Source organism: Cavia porcellus, unplaced genomic scaffold (assembly GCF_034190915.1).
Source record: "Cavia porcellus strain 051 isolate PalLab524CR breed Dunkin Hartley unplaced genomic scaffold, mCavPor4.1 scaffold_27, whole genome shotgun sequence".
Taxonomy (NCBI): domain Eukaryota; kingdom Metazoa; phylum Chordata; class Mammalia; order Rodentia; family Caviidae; genus Cavia; species Cavia porcellus.
In genome coordinates, this window is record NW_026947510.1 from 4,554,196 (window position 1) to 4,570,702 (window position 16,507).

Consider the following 16,507-nt stretch of genomic DNA (forward strand, 5'->3'; position numbering starts at 1 on the left):
TAACACCTGTTTCTCCAGACAGTGTTCACTGGTCTTCCTTGCTGCCTACTGGGAACTGAACGGAAACTCTGCCTTTAATGTCTTATGGGAAGGAAATGTGGATGTAGGCCTTTCCCCAGGTTGATTACTTGCCTTGGGTTGGTACAACAGAGGGCAATGGCTTGTGGAATGTAGTTTATATTACACAAACAACAGTGACAAAACAATATTTACACTGTAAGCAACAGACTCTGATGTCTTCTAGTTTATTTTAAAAAATGCTGGCCACAGCCACTGAAGGATTACAACTCCAAAGCACTGATTTGGAGCACAGAATCAAGAGCAAAAAGCTCCAGGTGGTAGTGCACACCTGTAATCCTAGCACTCTGGAGGCTGAGGCAGGAGGATCCCAAGTCTGAGCCCAGCCTGGGCAATTTAGACTTAGCGAAACCCTGTTTCAAAATAAAAAAAGACCCTGAGTTTAATCTCCAAAATGGCAAACACACACACACACACACACACACACACACACACACACACACGACATAAATAGCCCATCATATAATTCTGATTATGATCTGGAAGATAAACCTGCATCAAATTGTAAATGACAATGGTCTTACCCAATAAGGTGTTCTGGGAAAGAGGAAGGCGGGAATGTGGGAGAAAGTCCTGCAGGCTGTGCAATACTTGAGAACATGGCAGGGCTGAGGCATAGCTCAGTGGTAGATGCTTGCCTAGCATGTGCAAGGCCCTGGGTTCTCTCCTTAGCACTGGAGCAAAACAGGACAGGGGGTGAGGAATATGGCAAAACATGAAAGCACTGATCATACTGCTTTAACCAATAAAAAAAAAATCATCTCAGTGTTGTCAGGCACTCAAGATCAAGCTGTAAAACATCCTGGAAGACCTTCTTAAACAAAAGGATTTGCTGATCTTGTGGCGATTACTACCGTCATTTATCTGGAGCAGTACCATGAAAGGTGAAGCTTAGGATGTGATGGAGGTTCTACCTCCACAGCTTTCTTGGGTCCAAAGACTGGTCTCCTTTTGGGTGTTACAGCTGTGCAAAACATTTGTTGTCCATTCTCAGACACAAGTCTGTTTTCTGCAGTGAGAGCAGGGAGCTTTGAGGGGAGGCAGGGGTATGCCAGGTGATTCAGAACAAGGCCAGCTGACTGAGTCCATGAGGAAATGGGCAGAAGGTTACCTTATCTCTTCTTCATCAGAAAGAGACAAGCTGGGCATGGTGGCAGATGCCTGTAATTCCAGCACTTGGGGAGCTGAAGCAGGAACATGAGTCTGGTGTAACCAGGTTCTAAGCCTGTGTGGACTACTCCAAGTGAGCCCCCACTTCCCCATAGGAGATCGTGGCTGCTTGGCAGGTAAGGGAGGCAGACAAAAAAATTTAAAATGATCAATATGCCACATGCATAATACCAATTCTCCAAAATGAATGTAGTCATTATGTATTTCATATATACACACTGTTTAAAAATATCAAGAGGCTTCTAGGTCACAGTCAGCCTAGCATCACTGCACCTTCCATGCAAATATCCACTTCTGTTCCTCTATAAGTGCATTCTGTCTCCTGCCAACACTGTGGACACCTTTGGGCTGAGGGTTCAGACCAAGTCCAGCTAGGTAGGGTCCTGGGCGTTGGAGGAGGGGCTCTGTAGTGGCTGGTCTGGATGGTAGAGGATCTGGTGAAGCAGGGTGCGAGCTGCACAGAGGTCATCAGGATCTGAGGACAGAAAGGGGACAGGTGAAAGGCTGTGGGTTCCTACATGCCTGGCCTCTGGCTTTCCCAGGACTCACCCACACCCAGCTCCTGCAGCAGGCTACGGTACTCGGGCTCAGCCTCTAGTAGCTTCAGCAGATTGCTAGATTCCATCCGCTCCAGCTGCACCTCCCAGTACACATAGATCTTCTGGTTGAAGGTGACATACACGAGGCAGGGGCTGTTGCGGCCCTCTTTGCAGGCATACAGGCCTGGGAGACAGGGACAACGAGACAGAGGTCAAGCTTGAGTTCCAGTGACTGGGGGAAGAACAAGACCCAGGTATCAGAGTCAAAATGCTGAGCAACAAACAATGGTATACTGTCTATTTCTTCTCTGTGGAAACTCAGTAAAATAGGTTAAAAACATGGAAAAATTGTAGAAAACTAGAACAGCATCCGAAAAGGTGCTACTTTTTTTTTTTTTTTCCACTCTAGAGAGATCTTTGGAGTCTTCAGGGGCAACCCTACCAGTCCAAAGGGCAGGCCAGCGAAATGTGACCAGGAAGAGAGGGTTCTCTTAGGTTCACACACTTTTTTCAAGGCAATGTATGTCAGCTTTTTCAGGTCATTGGTGTATGTCTTTCAAGGGCTATGGTGAACCATGCCTGTAATCCCAGTACTCAGGAGACTGAGGCAGGAGGATCAGCTGGAGTACTAGGGCAGCCTGGAATATATAAAGTGAGTTGAAGGCCAACTTGAACTACACTGAAACCCTGTCTCAGAAAAGCCTAAAACAAAACAAAACAAACAAACAAATGCAAAAAACTATCGAGACGGTCACAGGACATCTGCCCATCACTTGCTGATGAAGGAGCTTGTCATGGGTGACTGTGTTAACCTGAGAAGTTTACTTAAAAGAAGTGTAAATTGGCTCAGCAATTCTACACCCTAGGATATGGAAGATCCACCTTAGGGTGGCTCATTGCCTGGGTGCTATGAAGGGGAAAGGAGGAAGGATCGATCTGCTTTCTGATCTTTGGAGAAGCTCCAGTCTTCCCCTTCATCTTGGACATAATCTCCTGGTTTCCAGCACAGACTCTTTGGCTTCCATTGCGGATCCTTCAGCCTTCCAGCAAAGACCCTTCAGCCTTCCTACTGGCCTTCTGATATGGACTGACACAGGAAACTGCAGCGAGCGCTAGACTGAACACTGAATGCTTCAGTCTCCAGTGCAGACACCCTCTGCACGCTTCCTCATCTGATTATATGGGTGGCCATTGTAAGCTGAGCTGGTAACTTTGCATACATTTGTGTATCTTGTGTTATATCTATTTCTCTAGTAAAACACTGACTTGATACTGAATTAAAGAACTCATTTATCGGGGTTGGGGATTTAGCTCAGTGGCATAAGTGCCTGCCTTGAAAGTAGGCAGTCGTGAGTCCGATCCCTGGTACCGATAAAAACGAAAAAGACAAAATATATATATAAAAGAACTCATTTATCTATGAAGACTTCCATTTGTGGTTATGTCCACCGAGAATGGAAATGAGCACCTCTCATGTCACTGTCTAATGTAAGTGTGCCCAGAGAGGAGGCTGGGGTGGGGGTGGGGCGTGAGGTCCCACCTGCACAGAAGGCACGGATATTTTCATCCACTTGGAAGCGGACAACGGTACGGTTGTGATCAATAATATATGTCTGTCCATCCCAGGCACATGCGACCACCTCTTCATGTCCATTACCCTGAAAAAGGCCAGAGACAAGAAGGCAGGAGTGTCCTGCAGTCCTTTAGCAAGACATCTAATGGTGGAGGCTGGAAGAACAATAAAGAACAGTGAACTTGACTCTGGATAGCAGACGGTGAGCTGGGAAAGAACTGTGACCATCCAACAGAGTAGTCAAATGAGCCACCTTTCATAATGCCACGGAACAGGCAGCGTTGTTCACAACTTCATTCTGAGGCAATTCAGCTCCAAGCTTTCAGTTTATTGATAGCAAGTCAAGCCATTCATGGTGACTAGGATAGGGAAAGCAGGGTCCTGCCCCTGACACCCTGGACCCAATCCCTGCTCTCCATATCTCAGGCACCATGAATGACATGAGAGGTGCTACAGAAACGTTCAGAGGAACGTAAGTGGCTAAATACAGAATCATTTCTGTACAGAATGCACGAATGAATGCTTGGTCCACCCATCCCCACGTACCGTGACATCTAATTTCTCCAGGGCAAAGAGCTGGTGATCCACCTGCACTGACCACAACAGCTTGTCTGCTTCCTCCATAAGCTTCAGTGTCCCTGTGAGGGGACAGGTGGCCCAGTGTGGATGAGGTGGGTTGTGAGAAGACCCCCATGGGCAGAGCCCTCTGCTCTGCCCAATCTAGCTATGCTTACCATCCAGGGTGCAGAGGGCAAAGAGGCCAGAGTTACCTCTCTCAGGGTTGTGGCCTGCAGGTGGAATGGAACAATGTGAAGGGCAGAGAAGCAAGACCTGTTTCTAGAAGAAGGCAGCCACCCTCAGGGATGGAAGGACAATCTACTAGCAAGGTCAGAGCCCCGGATCTCTCTCCTTCAAACCACGCTTTCCCTCAGCTCACTCCCTCCCACCCCACTTTCACCTTGTTTGATGTTGCCTATCAGGTGAGTGGAGACGTTCTTGTTGTGGATACGGCCAGATGTCTGATGTAGCACTACGTCTCGCGCAGCTGAGGTCTCTCTGTGAAGAGGTGGGAGGTGGGCCAAGTGGGTCCATGTGAGCTGAGCTCTCTGGGCCCTTGTGGGCTGCTATACCCATTAAGAGCAAGGAAGATCGATCGACTTTCCAGACAAAAACCTTGAGCGTCTTTTAGATGCTGCAAAGTTAAAGCTCAGGATTCCCTGAGTCCCTGAATAATCTTGTGCAACAGGAGATGAAGGAGGTCCATCTTACTATTATGTGCCCTCCGGAAGCCTGCTTTGCTTCTTTGTGCCCCACACGCTATGTAGTCTTTTTTTTTTTTTTTTTCCTTTTTATCGGTACCGGGGATCGAACTCACGACTGCCTGCTTGCAAGGCAGGCGCTTATGCCGCTGAGCTAAATCCCCAGCCCCACGCTATGTAGTCTTGAACTCCCTTACCTACCGCCCTCCACGGCCTCCTCAGAGGCAGGGGAGGATTCAGTGTCCTTGTTCCAGGTGCACAGAAGAACTGCATATGCACAGCCTGGCTGAGATACCATCAGTTCAGGAACACCCAGCGGTCCCAGTGTCACTGAGAGACTGTCCACCTGCATTAGGGAACGGGGTTCGGTGTGGATAGAGTAAGAAGGAGGGGTGAGGGCCATCAGAAAGGGGATTTGGTGGGGCAGGGTTCCTGAGAATAGCTCTCCAGTTCTGGCGGTGCAGGAGTAAGGACTGTGGAGCCTGGAGAATCCTCCCCTCCCGCTCCCCACTATTAGTGTCCCACTGGGTCTTAATCCTCATCGGTCCATACTATACCTACTGTATACTCCTACTTCTCAGCCCAGTGCTCCTCCTTCTTTACCTGTTACTAGAATTTCTGTGAAGATCCTGACTGGCGATGAGTCTCTTTGGATCTTTCTCAGCAAGTGATTTTCCCTTCTTCCGCTCTGGACCCTGTCCCATGATTGTTCTCCACAAGCACCCTCCAGAAGGCCTTTCTCCCTGATCACTGGGCTCCTGGGTTGCCTCATCAGCCTCTCACCTGGCCCTCCAGCATCCATTTCTTGAGGGATACCAGCTGTCCGGTCAGGTGTCCAGTGCCCTCAGACAGCTCTTCCCAGCGGAAGGCACGTACCACACGGTCTGTGTGTCCTACCACCAGTTCATAACGCCCATCTCCATCTGTGGGAACAGAGAACAAACTGCATTTGGAGGCAAATCTGTGCTGGTCATCTTGCGGACCACAAGTATCTTCCTCGCCTCTGCCACTGTCATTGCTACTGGCACTTTTTACCCAGTACAACAGCATGTCCAGTCTTCATGGTACTCATCCTCTCCGTAGCTGCTGCCTGCCCCAACCTTTCCTTGTGCCCGTGCAGCTCACCATCCCCCTCTCCTACAGGCCTCACTGCTTGTACTCTCTTCCTTATTCGTACATGGTCCTGATTCATCCCATACATCTCCACCACATTCAGCCAGCTTCTGGTTAAAACAGCAGTCCTGTGTCTGCAAGCTCATTCTCTTGACTCTTTCTGCCAGACGTTACCTACTCAGCAAGGACATCCTTGACAAATCCACTTAAAATTGCTACTTCTACCTTGATAATGCCGGAGTACTTTCTATGACTTATTTTTCTCTGTAGCATTTATTACCTTCCAACTTAGTATTTATTTTCTGCTGTGCTGAAGATGTATTCCAGGGCTTCATGCATGCTAGAGAACTGTTCTACAACTGAGCTACAGCCCCAGCACAACTATTTAATTTTCTCACAAAATGGTTTTTTTCCTGTTTTTTGGTAGTCAAGTCTAAGAGGGACAGTTATTTTTGTTGATTTCATTCATTATTGTAATTCCAGTGCCTAGAACAATGCCTGGGTTACAATGAGAGCTCAGTAAACCCACAATAAATACATGACACATGTGCAAAAGAATACCAGACCCCCCCTCCCATCCTTGAGATCTGTCCTAATGCCCACTGAATGTGGCCCTGGTTCTCTGCAAAGGCAGCCATGCGCACCGATGTCGCTGATCAGCATGACCTTGGTGTTGGCTGGGATGTGCTGCTTGAAGACTGGACGCTGCTCCTCTCCCACTAGTGTCTCGTGGTGCCCCGAGGCATCCAGCACTTTAGCAGGAGTCAGGTCAAACAAATGAAACCAGCCTTCAGCGCTCACTGCTACCACCAGGTTCTAGGAAAAAGAGAGGTACAGGAGAGACAGACTGGGCAGGAAAGGGAGCTCGGGGTACAAGGCTGATAATTAGATCTCAGGGGTCAAGGCTGGCTCCCACTGGCAAATGGAGGGGAGAAGGCCAAGGAATTTTATCAAAGCCCAAGATTCCCTACAGTCCCTACCTTTCCTTTATTGCACACATCTCCAACCCCAACACAAGTCAACTGCAAGAGAGAAAGGGAGGCTCAGGGAAGCAGCAGGGAGCAAAGTCCTCTCTAATCTCTGCAAAGCAAGATGGAGTAGGTTTCCTAGTTAGCATGCTTTGCTGAAAACTTACGCCATGCGACCTACATTGATAGTCTTTACCAATTCATTGTGCTATGGATTTGGTTTACCCAGACAGCAATATGAAAACCTGAGGTAGGTGAGATAATTTGAGCTTAAAACAAAGTAAAACAAAACCTTTCATCTTACATAGCTAGACTTTCGTATTTCTAGACTTATCTAATTACTACTCCCATTTTTAACCATCCAATCATACATTCCGTAACAGTGCTTCATCAACAACAAACCACATGTATGATGGTACACCTGTTAGATTCCATCACCTAGTCCTTAGTAGTTATCTTAGTTTGTACATATACTCTATGATGTTTACACAGTGACGAAAGAGCCTAACTGTATTTCTCAGAACATAAAGCACACCCAGCCTTGTATGCAAAGCTAAGGCAGAGGAGATGTGAGCTTGGCTTGTCTCAAATAAATCCCAAGCAGGGCTGCTCTGAGCAGCTGGCAGGTCAGGATAAACTGGAGAGCTCCGCAGCTTCACAGCTCCTGCACCAAACGGTTCCTTTCCCCACCTTCCCCCCAAGACCCAGGGAGGTGAATACTAACCATCCCCTGGCAGGTGCAGGTGAGCCACGGCCGGCTGTCATCGTTCTTATACACAGACAGCTTTCCACTGGTGTCTCCCACAACCAGTTCATTTAACTTCAAAGGGAGAGAGATGAGTGTTAGTGAAACAGCTTATTTTATATAAACCTAAGCCATCTGTCTCATGTGGTTGAAGAATAAAACCATGGACAAATGGAAGTTAGAGGAGTGTTTATTAAAAGGCTCCAGAGGGCACAGAAGTCTTAAGTCTTGGCTTTATACGCATAAGCAGGGGATGGGGGACTTATTTTAAGCAGGTGGCTTTGTGGGTTTAGGGTTTAAAGGAAACTATTTATCTGGTATACAGGAAACTCAGTTCAAGGGAAACTGGTTATTCTGCATTTCTAAGATTTCCCAAATCCAGCCCAGAGATTAGGGAGGAGCTGTCAGCTAAATTAGCATATCTTCAGCTTGGAAAGAAAGGTCCTTATCTCCTTTTTTATTGTAACTTTTACTCTTGTTCTCTAATCTTTTATGTTTCTAAACTGGACCAGTTGCTTGATTAACTAGCTGCTTTAATTAGTTCTTTTTGCATTTCTAGGCTGTTCTCAATGCCTACTCAAGACAACTAAACTGTACTACATCAGGAGAGGGCTCACCCTTTCCTTGGGAAATGACATGATTTCGAACTGCATCTGCATTAACTTTTTTTTGGTACTGGGAATTAAACTCAGGACTTTGCGCTTGCTAGGCAGGCACTTGCGCTGCTGAGCTATATCCCTAGACCTTCATTAACTTTTTATTAAAAATCTTTGAGACTTGCTTGGCTTGAAGCTCAGTGGTACAATGGTTGCCTAGCATGCATAAGGCCCTGGTTCCACCCCAGCACCCTTCAATTATTTTGGGGGGGTGGTTGGGGGTCTATGTGAACAACACAGTTTCTCGGATTTTAAATTTTTAGAGGGGTGTGTGTGTGTGTGTGTGTGCTGGGGGCAGAAGAAGTTAGAGGACTAGATGATCTGATTCATCCCAGAAAATATGATCTGATGCATCCCAGTAAAGTCCAACTCCTAAACAGCTCTCTGCCCTAAATGCCTGACTTCAGCTCTTCTAATTTGTAGATTACCAATGGGATACATTTTGAAAGCAATCCAAAATACTGAAACATCTAATTTCAGACCTCCTGTTATCCAGGACCAAATAAAAAGACAAGGGCAGCTTCTGAGGCCCTGTCTCCTCTAGCAGGCCTGTAAAACCGCAGGTGTGTTTAACAATGAGGGATGGTGGTGCCTGAGGGATAAAGCCTTAAGGCATCCATGAGGTCAACATTGCTGCTTTGGGCCTGTGGTACCCTCAAGTGGTGGCCAGGCTCCGAGGAGGGCAATCGATATATGCTCTAAAAAGCCTCTCTACCACTGCTACCTGGAGAGTCACCTAGAGATTGAGCATGATAACCAAGTAGAACCAAACCCTATTATTACAAATAGTTTTTTCCTTGCTGGGGATTTAGCTCAGTGGAGTAAACACCCACCTGGCCAAGCACAGGGTTAAGAGCTTGATCCCTGGTACAAAAAAACAAACAAACAAAGAAACCCAAATAGTTTTTTCCTTTTACTTTTGTTCTTGTAAACTGCTGGCTCTTAAACATATAAAATGAGGGTTAGTAGGCTTAGATGAAACTTGCAAATAAAGCCTGCAAGTTTGGCAATGTAAAGGTTATATATGATACAGGCTAATATGTATGTTTCTACATGTTAACTTCCAGGTATATATTATTCTCCAGAAGTTCTACTTCAACTGGTTCATAGATAAGTAGATACTCACAGTTCAAATGCTTATGTTAACATGGCTTGACAGTGAGCTAATTCAAATTGGTAGATAATAAGTATAAAGATGCCCTTAAGGTTGGTGACACGTCTTTATTCCAATTGTTAGCCAATCAAGATAATATTTTTTTCAATCCATTTTTCTTTTATTTAAAGAAAAAGAAACAAACAAAAAAAAATACATGGAGATAAAAAAGGGTAGAAATAATACAGAATTACAGAAAAATAAATGGTAAGAAATCACCAGTTGATAAGTTACATATTGTCATCTTAGAAATAGCTGTTCAGGTTACAGTATTAAAGTATGTAAAATGACATTCAAATACTGACACTGCCAACACTTCTGCTCAATGATCTAACAAAAACTTAGTAATATGGTTATCAGTCCTACACACTTGTTTTATATCTTAAAGAGGGTAAGATTAAACATATCAAAACAGTTAAAAAAAAAAAAAAAAACAATTTAAAGGGGCTGGGGGTTTAGCTCAGCGGCATAAATGCCTGCCTTGAAAGCAGGCAGTCATGAGTTCGATCCCCGGTACTGACAAAAAGGAAAAAGACCAGAAAAAAAAAAAAAAAACAATTTAAAGACATACAGATTTTTTTTTTTTTTTTTTTTTTAGAAATACAGATTTCAAAGCGAGTCCACTGGAGATCTTCACTGTCTATCTAATTGTCTCTAGTTTCTTTCAAATAGTTGTCCCCCTCTTCACACACATTAAATACATACAGCATATTATAGAACTAATCAGATCATTACAGGATGATGAAGGCTTTTTAGGTCTTCAAGATCTGACACTGGGGAAGACAATAATAACTACCATCACATTTCCTCATTCTCTTGGTAGTAGCTGTCCTTATCTTTACATATGCTGATATTGAACTTAAGAGACTAGACTAATATCACTCTGATCAGTGAATAATAGTATTGCTGGATTTTATATCATAATACTACAAAATTAGCATTGGGTTTCTTAGTGTCTCTTCTTCTTTAGAGTATCTGTTCATTACATACTATATTATATAATCTGTGCCCGTAAATAGTTTTTTAAAAGAATCTTCTCATGCGTGAATTTCTACATGTATATCTATCCTCTCTGTATTATAGGGGAAAACAAATCGTAACAAGACAGCAAAACAAATTCCTAGAAAAACATGCAGTGAAAAAGACACATAAGACCACAATATTAGGTGATCTACCGTAGTTACTGTGCTTTCTCTTGGTATTTTGCATAGTCTTGTCCACATCATCGGACTTAATATAGTTGAACATAGTATTACCTAGCTATTTTTATAATAACACAACTTTGAAAACATTGTAGGACTTGAGAGCTGTTAATAATTAATACTGGTATGGGTATCTTTTACATCATGTCATCTTCAGAGTAGTTGCCTCTACTTTTAGGGTTGATACTATCAAGCATATCAAATTCAAATAAAATCAGCCAAGGCAAAACCACGGTCTTATGAATCAGATTCAAATAAGATCAGTCATAGTAAGACAATATAAGTAGTACAGGATTTCAGCTCAAGTTAATAGGAAATTAAGGATAGTTACCATGGTATAACCTGCTATGTTTGGGTCAGATCCAATATGAGTGGACAGACCAGAACAAATTAAATTCACACTAAACAGGGCGATAAGACTACTGTGACTTTTAAATCCTGATACACTATTAACAATGACCTCTGCCTTTTTTTGTAGTGTATCAAAGCTATCTATGCTAAAGTCTTTAGCTTACCGTCTCTGCCTCATGTCTGCTACTCCACATTACTGCTATAATTTGTCCACCTTACTCCCTCTTTCCACTGTCTGCCCCGTTCATTGAGGCCTCTCTGCCACTGTTGCTGGAATGCTGGTATCCCTTCTCCTCTTTCTCTGGAATGTCCTTCAGCACTCTCTGTAGGGTTGGGTTGGTGTCCACGAACTCCCACAGTTCCTCCTTGTCTTGGAAGCATCTTATTCTCCATTAATTTTCAGAGAGAGTTTTGATGGGTATATGAATCTTGGTTGCATAAGGATAATATTTTTTTAAAAAAAGTTTTATAGACTCGATTTCCAGGAAGATGGCAGAGTGCATCTTCCTGGCAGCAACAGATCAGCCTCTCCAAGATTTGGAATCCAGAAATTGGAAGATAACTCCTTGGGGAAGAAAAGAACATTGCGTCCTGCATTGCATCCTGGGACGCAATGATGGGAACACTGGAGCTTACTGAGAAACTGAAGAGTAAGATCACAACAATGCAGAAAAAGGAAGGGGAAATCTGCACTTTCTCCCTAGCTCCTGGCTTGCAGCTCATGAGAAAAGAAGATTAAATCTACAGAGACACAGTGGGTGACTCCAGAGGCCCTCAGGGAGTCAGGCACGGTGGTCTATACCTATAATCCCAGCACTGAGGCAGGAGGATCGCTGTGAGTTCAGGGCCAGCATGGGCTACATAATAAGACCCTGTCTCAAAAAGACAAAACCAAAACCAAACCAAAACAAAAACCTAGGTCTTCAGGGAAAAACACACACTGGAAAAGAGCAGTGAATGCTGTGTGCTACAGTAACTGGTGAGCCACTGACTCTAATTGGAATGAAAGAGAATGCCCAGCTAGTCCTGGAGGTTTCAGATAAACCCATACAACTGATGGGGAGTACAAAGATAAGTACCACAAACTTTCTGCTTAGAACCACCACCTAGATTTACAAGGCAGAGACACAGGAAGAAAATCACAACAGTGTAAGGAAACACGGGGTCTACGTAGGGAAAAATTAAAAACTAATAGGGAAAGCTGGGTGTGGTGGTACACACCTGTAATTCCAGCACTGGGAGGCTGAGGCAGGAGGATCAATGAAAGTTTCAGACCAGCCTGGGCTACAAAGTGAGGTCAAGGCCAGCCTCAACTACATAGTAAGACCCTGTTCAAAAAGACAAAACAAGCAAACAAACAAAACCCAAAAAGTAATAAAGAAACTTTCTAAAAGCAGATTCTGCCTTGCTTACAGGTAGATTCTCTAGAGTTAGAGCAACTGGACAAAAGAGAGAAACTAGACTGAGAGAGGTACCAGGTAGTACTATTACCATAGAATTTATCTACAAAAGTTAACAAAACATGAAATTAGAAACATAAAACTCAGGAAAACCGGCCTTCCTCACTTACCTGATAAATGCAGAGGAGATAAGGGGCAGCAATCTGAAAACTCTTTTTTAAAATTTTATTTATTTATTTATTTTTTATCAGTACCAGGGATCAAACTCATGACCGCCTGCTTGGAATGCAGGTGCTTATGCCACTGAGCTAAATCCCCAGCCCCAAAACTCTTAATTGATATGTAAGACATGCATGGTGCTTGCATGCACACACACAAAACCACACATACATATGTATGCATGCTCTGAACTTTAACATCACTTTATTATTGCACCAGATAAACATATTCCTTCTACTTAATCATTAAATCTAAGCTACCTTCCTATAAACTGCCTTCCACTCCCTTGTAATCCATCACAAAGGGACAGGAAGAAATCAAAAGGCTAGAAAGACAGTAGGCAGGCCCAGGTTAAGATCAAAGACAGCCAATCAGATGGCAACAACTTCCAGGTGACCATAGAAGGGCTAGGAAAATCATTAGTTCTAAATAAAAGAAGCCAGGGATAAGAGCTCAGGAGCATTCACTTTTAATGTCCTCTACTTTCCTAGGGTAGCTATCTTCTTTTTTGTCTTTTCCCAAATAATCTGTCTTCTTTTATTCTAAACTCTTCTTCTTGAGTTCATTACTGAAACTGAGAGCTTACAATTCTAGCAGCTGTGTGTTCCAGATGAGGAGCAGTGCAGATGAGGAGCAGTGGGTATATCCCACCTTCCCACAGTAAATGTGGCAGACAGATGAACTACAGGTAGTGCATCTCGGGCTGGGAGACCACTCCCCCTCTACCCACTTGAATCTGGGCAACACTCCCAGGCACAATCCTCCTTCCACTGCTCTGAGAGAAGCACAAAATAAAGTAACAAATACACAATAGCCTGGAATCTATCTGTCAGAGCTACCACATGGATGAGATGCAGTGAGCAAATAGATGTGATCCATCAGGCAAAATGCAGGAGGACATTTCTAGGGTAGCCATCTGCTAGAAACCTTCCTACCAGATTGGCTTCCATGTAGCTGAGCTTGGCTCTGACCTCAGGAGAGTACACCACTGAACAGCAATGCTAAAGGAAAAAGAAGGCAAGCTTTTTCTGTGTTCTGCTTGGGCCTTTAAAAGGCTTGCTGTCTCCACTGCAGCCAAGGCTTCCGTGGGCAGTCTTAAAACAAATAATGTGTTCCAAACATTTATAAGGGTTCCTTAAAACAAAATCTGTCTTACCTGCCCCAAATCTCCAAATGTTCCTTTTGGGGACTGCTAACAGAGTTTCTCTTTTCTCTTTAGTAGTGCTAGGGATTGAACACAGTGCCTCAAGCATACATTCTGTCACTGGACTACACTCTCAGTCCCCTAACAAAATTTCTGTCAGTACTCAAGTGGGGCAAGTGTGCTATGCTATATCACTCACCAACTTAATCTCAGCAACCTGACTTTGAGTTATACTTACTAGTAACAGGCAAAGCTCTTCCAGTGGTTTTTCTGTTTTGTTTTGTTTGTTTGTTTTTGCTTTTTGAGACTAGGTTTTGCTCTGCAGTTCAGGCTGGCCTTGGCCTTGAATGCAGCCTCCCGAATGCAGGGATGTGGACCACCATGCCCAATACTTCCAGTTACTTTCAAACACATAGTTTTTTGTTTTTGTTTTTGTGGTCCTTTTCACTGAGCTGTATCTCTAGTCCTTTTTCAGATTTTATTGTGAGTCAGGGTCTTGCTAAATTACTAAATTGTCCAATTGCTAAATTACTAATTGTCCAACTTAGGAGTCCTGCTGCCTCTGGATCTGAGTGCTAGAATTACAGGTGTGCTTCACAATGCCTGGTTTTTTTCTTTCTTTTCTTCTTTCTCCATTTCTTCCTCCACTCCCTCCTTCCCTTCCTTTTTTCTATTTTTGTGGTACTGGAGATTAAACCCAGTCATACCACCTAGCCAAATGATCTACCACTGAGCCACATCCTAGCCTAAAACTTTTTTTTCACATTTGCTTTTTAAAGTAATATTTAATAAAAATGTCTACTGAGTGCTAATTATGTGTCCAGGGACTGCTGCAAGTGTTGGAATTATAATAGTGAAAAAACAGGTTTGAAAAATTCTTGAACTGGGTGTGGTGGCACCAGCCTGTAACTCCAGCACTCTGGGAAGCTGAGGCAGGAGGATTTCAAGTTCAAGCCCAGTTTGGGTAATTTAGTGAGATCCGGTCTCAAAAATAAAAATAAAGGGACTGGAGAGATGTAGCTTAATATAAAGGCCTCAGTATAAAGGGTTCAATCTTCAGGGTTTGTTTTTTTTTTTTAAATAAAAGTAGTATAATTTGCAGATGTTGCCCTGTGTCTGTGGGAGATTGGTTCCAAGACCCCCATAAATTCCCAAATCCACCAATGCTCAAGTACCTTATATAAAATGGCATAGTAGGTTTTACACAAAACCTACACACATCTTCCCATAAACTTTACGTAACTGTTAAGAGTGCTCTGTAAATAGTCATGCACTGCACATAATTTGAACAATAGTGGACCACATATTAGGAAGTTATGCACCACCTAATCTAGTCTTGGTATAGTGTACTATGGCTTTCAGGTTTACTTAAGCAAACTATGCAACAACAAAACTACGTAACAACACACTGCTTATCTCCTTAAGTGATACATGCTGGTAGTTGTTAGGCTGTATTTTTAGGGAATGACAAGGAATTCTGTACATATTCAATACAGAACCGATACTTATTTTCTTTAAATCTGGTACCTGCACCTGAGTGGCTGACTTGAATCCCGGATGCAGAGCACTGGGGAAAGGGAGAGCAGAGGTAATAATCCCCGAGCACTAACGCGTTGCTCCACCTGCTTTGTCAACATTAATTAATTTTTTAAAAAATGTTGGTAACGAAGAATTGAACTCTCTTGCTAAGGAGGCGCTGCACCAGCTGAGCTGCATTCTCGGCAACATTAATTTATTTAAACATGAGAAAAGGAACAACACTCAAGGAAGGGAAAAATATACGGAGAGTTCTTTAAAATACCCACCAACGCACCCACTCTGGGCAGATACTGCGTGTATCAGCAGCGGTCACGTGGTAGAAGGCGCTTGGAGAAGTCTTCCCAGGAGTGCAGCCCTGGCAGCGCAGGGTTTTTCTAGTTTAGAAGCGAAACGCATTTTGTAGCTTTGAAAGGTAAACTGATTTGAAAAGTGATGCTACTGGGAGAAGCTGGTCAAAAGCCAGGAGCCAGTACACTGGCCTACCAAGGGTGTACAAGGCTTGTACTGTGCACAAACTACCAAACAAGGCAGAGGAGGGAATCGTCAATCCACCTTTAAAAACACTCCCGAGGAACAAAGCCAACCACACCCCTCAGCAATATACAGCACTGAAGCAAGAGACTGATTTCTTTCCAGTGTCACGCTGGCCGCAGCACGCACGCGCGCGGCGCATGCGCGCACCTGTGGGAGTGTTGCTCCGCGCAGGGTGGCCGCGGGTCTGACAGTGTAAACACTCACCGTGTCGTTATCCACGTCCCCGAGGCAGATTGCGTGTGGGAAGAGGCTCCCACTAAACTCCATCGCTGTGCGCTGAACATAGCTAACTGACCTCATGGCATTTCCAGGGTCGAGAAACAGATAAGTCCTGCGAAATGTCCCCAAAGCACTACCCGACCCCACGCCGGCGGAAGGAACCCGAAAGCGGAAAGTTACATCACAGCTTGACCCTCTAACCCCATCCTTGCTGCATCTATCCCCGCGGAGAGGCGGGACTTCCGGCTCTTGATGTGAGTGACCGGGCGACGGACCGCTCCTGTTGATCAGGGGTGTGGCGCGGGGCGAGCTAAGCCTGGTGCGGCGCTTCAGTGTCTTCGGCGCGGGTTGCTTAGTGCTTGGTCTCTTGTATGGCTTTGGCCATGAGGGCCTAAGTTTCAGATTCGTAATAACAGTAATCGTAATAACCAGCAACAATATGGTTTCTAGCGGTTGTTTTCTTTTTGGGGTAGTAGTGTTTAGAAACAGTGTCGCATGCGTACCTGAGGCCGGCTAGGAACTCTTGTGTAGACTAGACTGAGCTCGAATTTCTGCTTCAGCCTCGAGTATTGAGGTTAGTATACAGGCATGTGCCAGTATGTCAGAATCCAGCCGTGTTTTTAAATAAAACTAGCCACCCATTAG

The 16,507-nt window shown here is 44.3% G+C and overlaps 1 protein-coding gene across 6 annotated transcripts; it reads right to left on the bottom strand.

Moving 5' to 3' along the window:
* Nucleotides 1-229: 229 nt before the first annotated feature.
* Nucleotides 230-16,065, bottom strand: Itfg2 (integrin alpha FG-GAP repeat containing 2). Of its 6 annotated transcripts, none has more exons than XR_010043698.1 (13): nucleotides 15,848-16,064; nucleotides 7,425-7,520; nucleotides 6,713-6,754; nucleotides 6,377-6,548; nucleotides 5,403-5,542; nucleotides 4,817-4,965; nucleotides 4,319-4,416; nucleotides 4,095-4,148; nucleotides 3,907-3,998; nucleotides 3,328-3,445; nucleotides 1,798-1,971; nucleotides 603-1,723; nucleotides 230-431 (listed from the first exon to the last, which is right to left on the bottom strand). XR_010043698.1 is itself a non-coding variant. In XM_013145023.3 (13 exons), the coding sequence occupies exons 3-13, from the start codon at nucleotides 7,425-7,427 to the stop codon at nucleotides 1,620-1,622; spliced, it is 1,146 nt and encodes a 381-aa protein (XP_013000477.1). In that variant the 5' UTR covers nucleotides 7,428-7,520; nucleotides 15,376-15,483; nucleotides 15,848-16,020; the 3' UTR covers nucleotides 230-1,619. The 6 variants fall into 6 exon arrangements, 5 of the variants coding, with proteins under 5 accessions (XP_013000477.1, XP_005000647.1, XP_003463227.1 ...); XM_013145023.3 differs by adding an exon at nucleotides 15,376-15,483 and having other exon boundaries at nucleotides 230-1,723; nucleotides 15,848-16,020; XM_005000590.4 differs by having other exon boundaries at nucleotides 230-1,723; nucleotides 1,830-1,971; nucleotides 15,848-16,065.
* Between the last annotated feature and the right edge of the window lie 442 nt (nucleotides 16,066-16,507).

Coding starts and splice junctions, on each gene's coding strand:
- Itfg2 (XM_003463179.5), bottom strand. CDS start 15,943: ATGAGGTCAGTTAGCTATGTTCAGCGCACAGCGATGGAGTTTAGTGGG. Junction 4,417..4,816: donor GAGGCCGTGGAGGGCGGTAG/GTAAGGGAGTTC, acceptor ACCTCTTCACAG/AGAGACCTCAGCTGCGCGAG. Junction 1,724..1,797: donor GCTGCAGGAGCTGGGTGTGG/GTGAGTCCTGGG, acceptor TTCTGTCCTCAG/ATCCTGATGACCTCTGTGCA.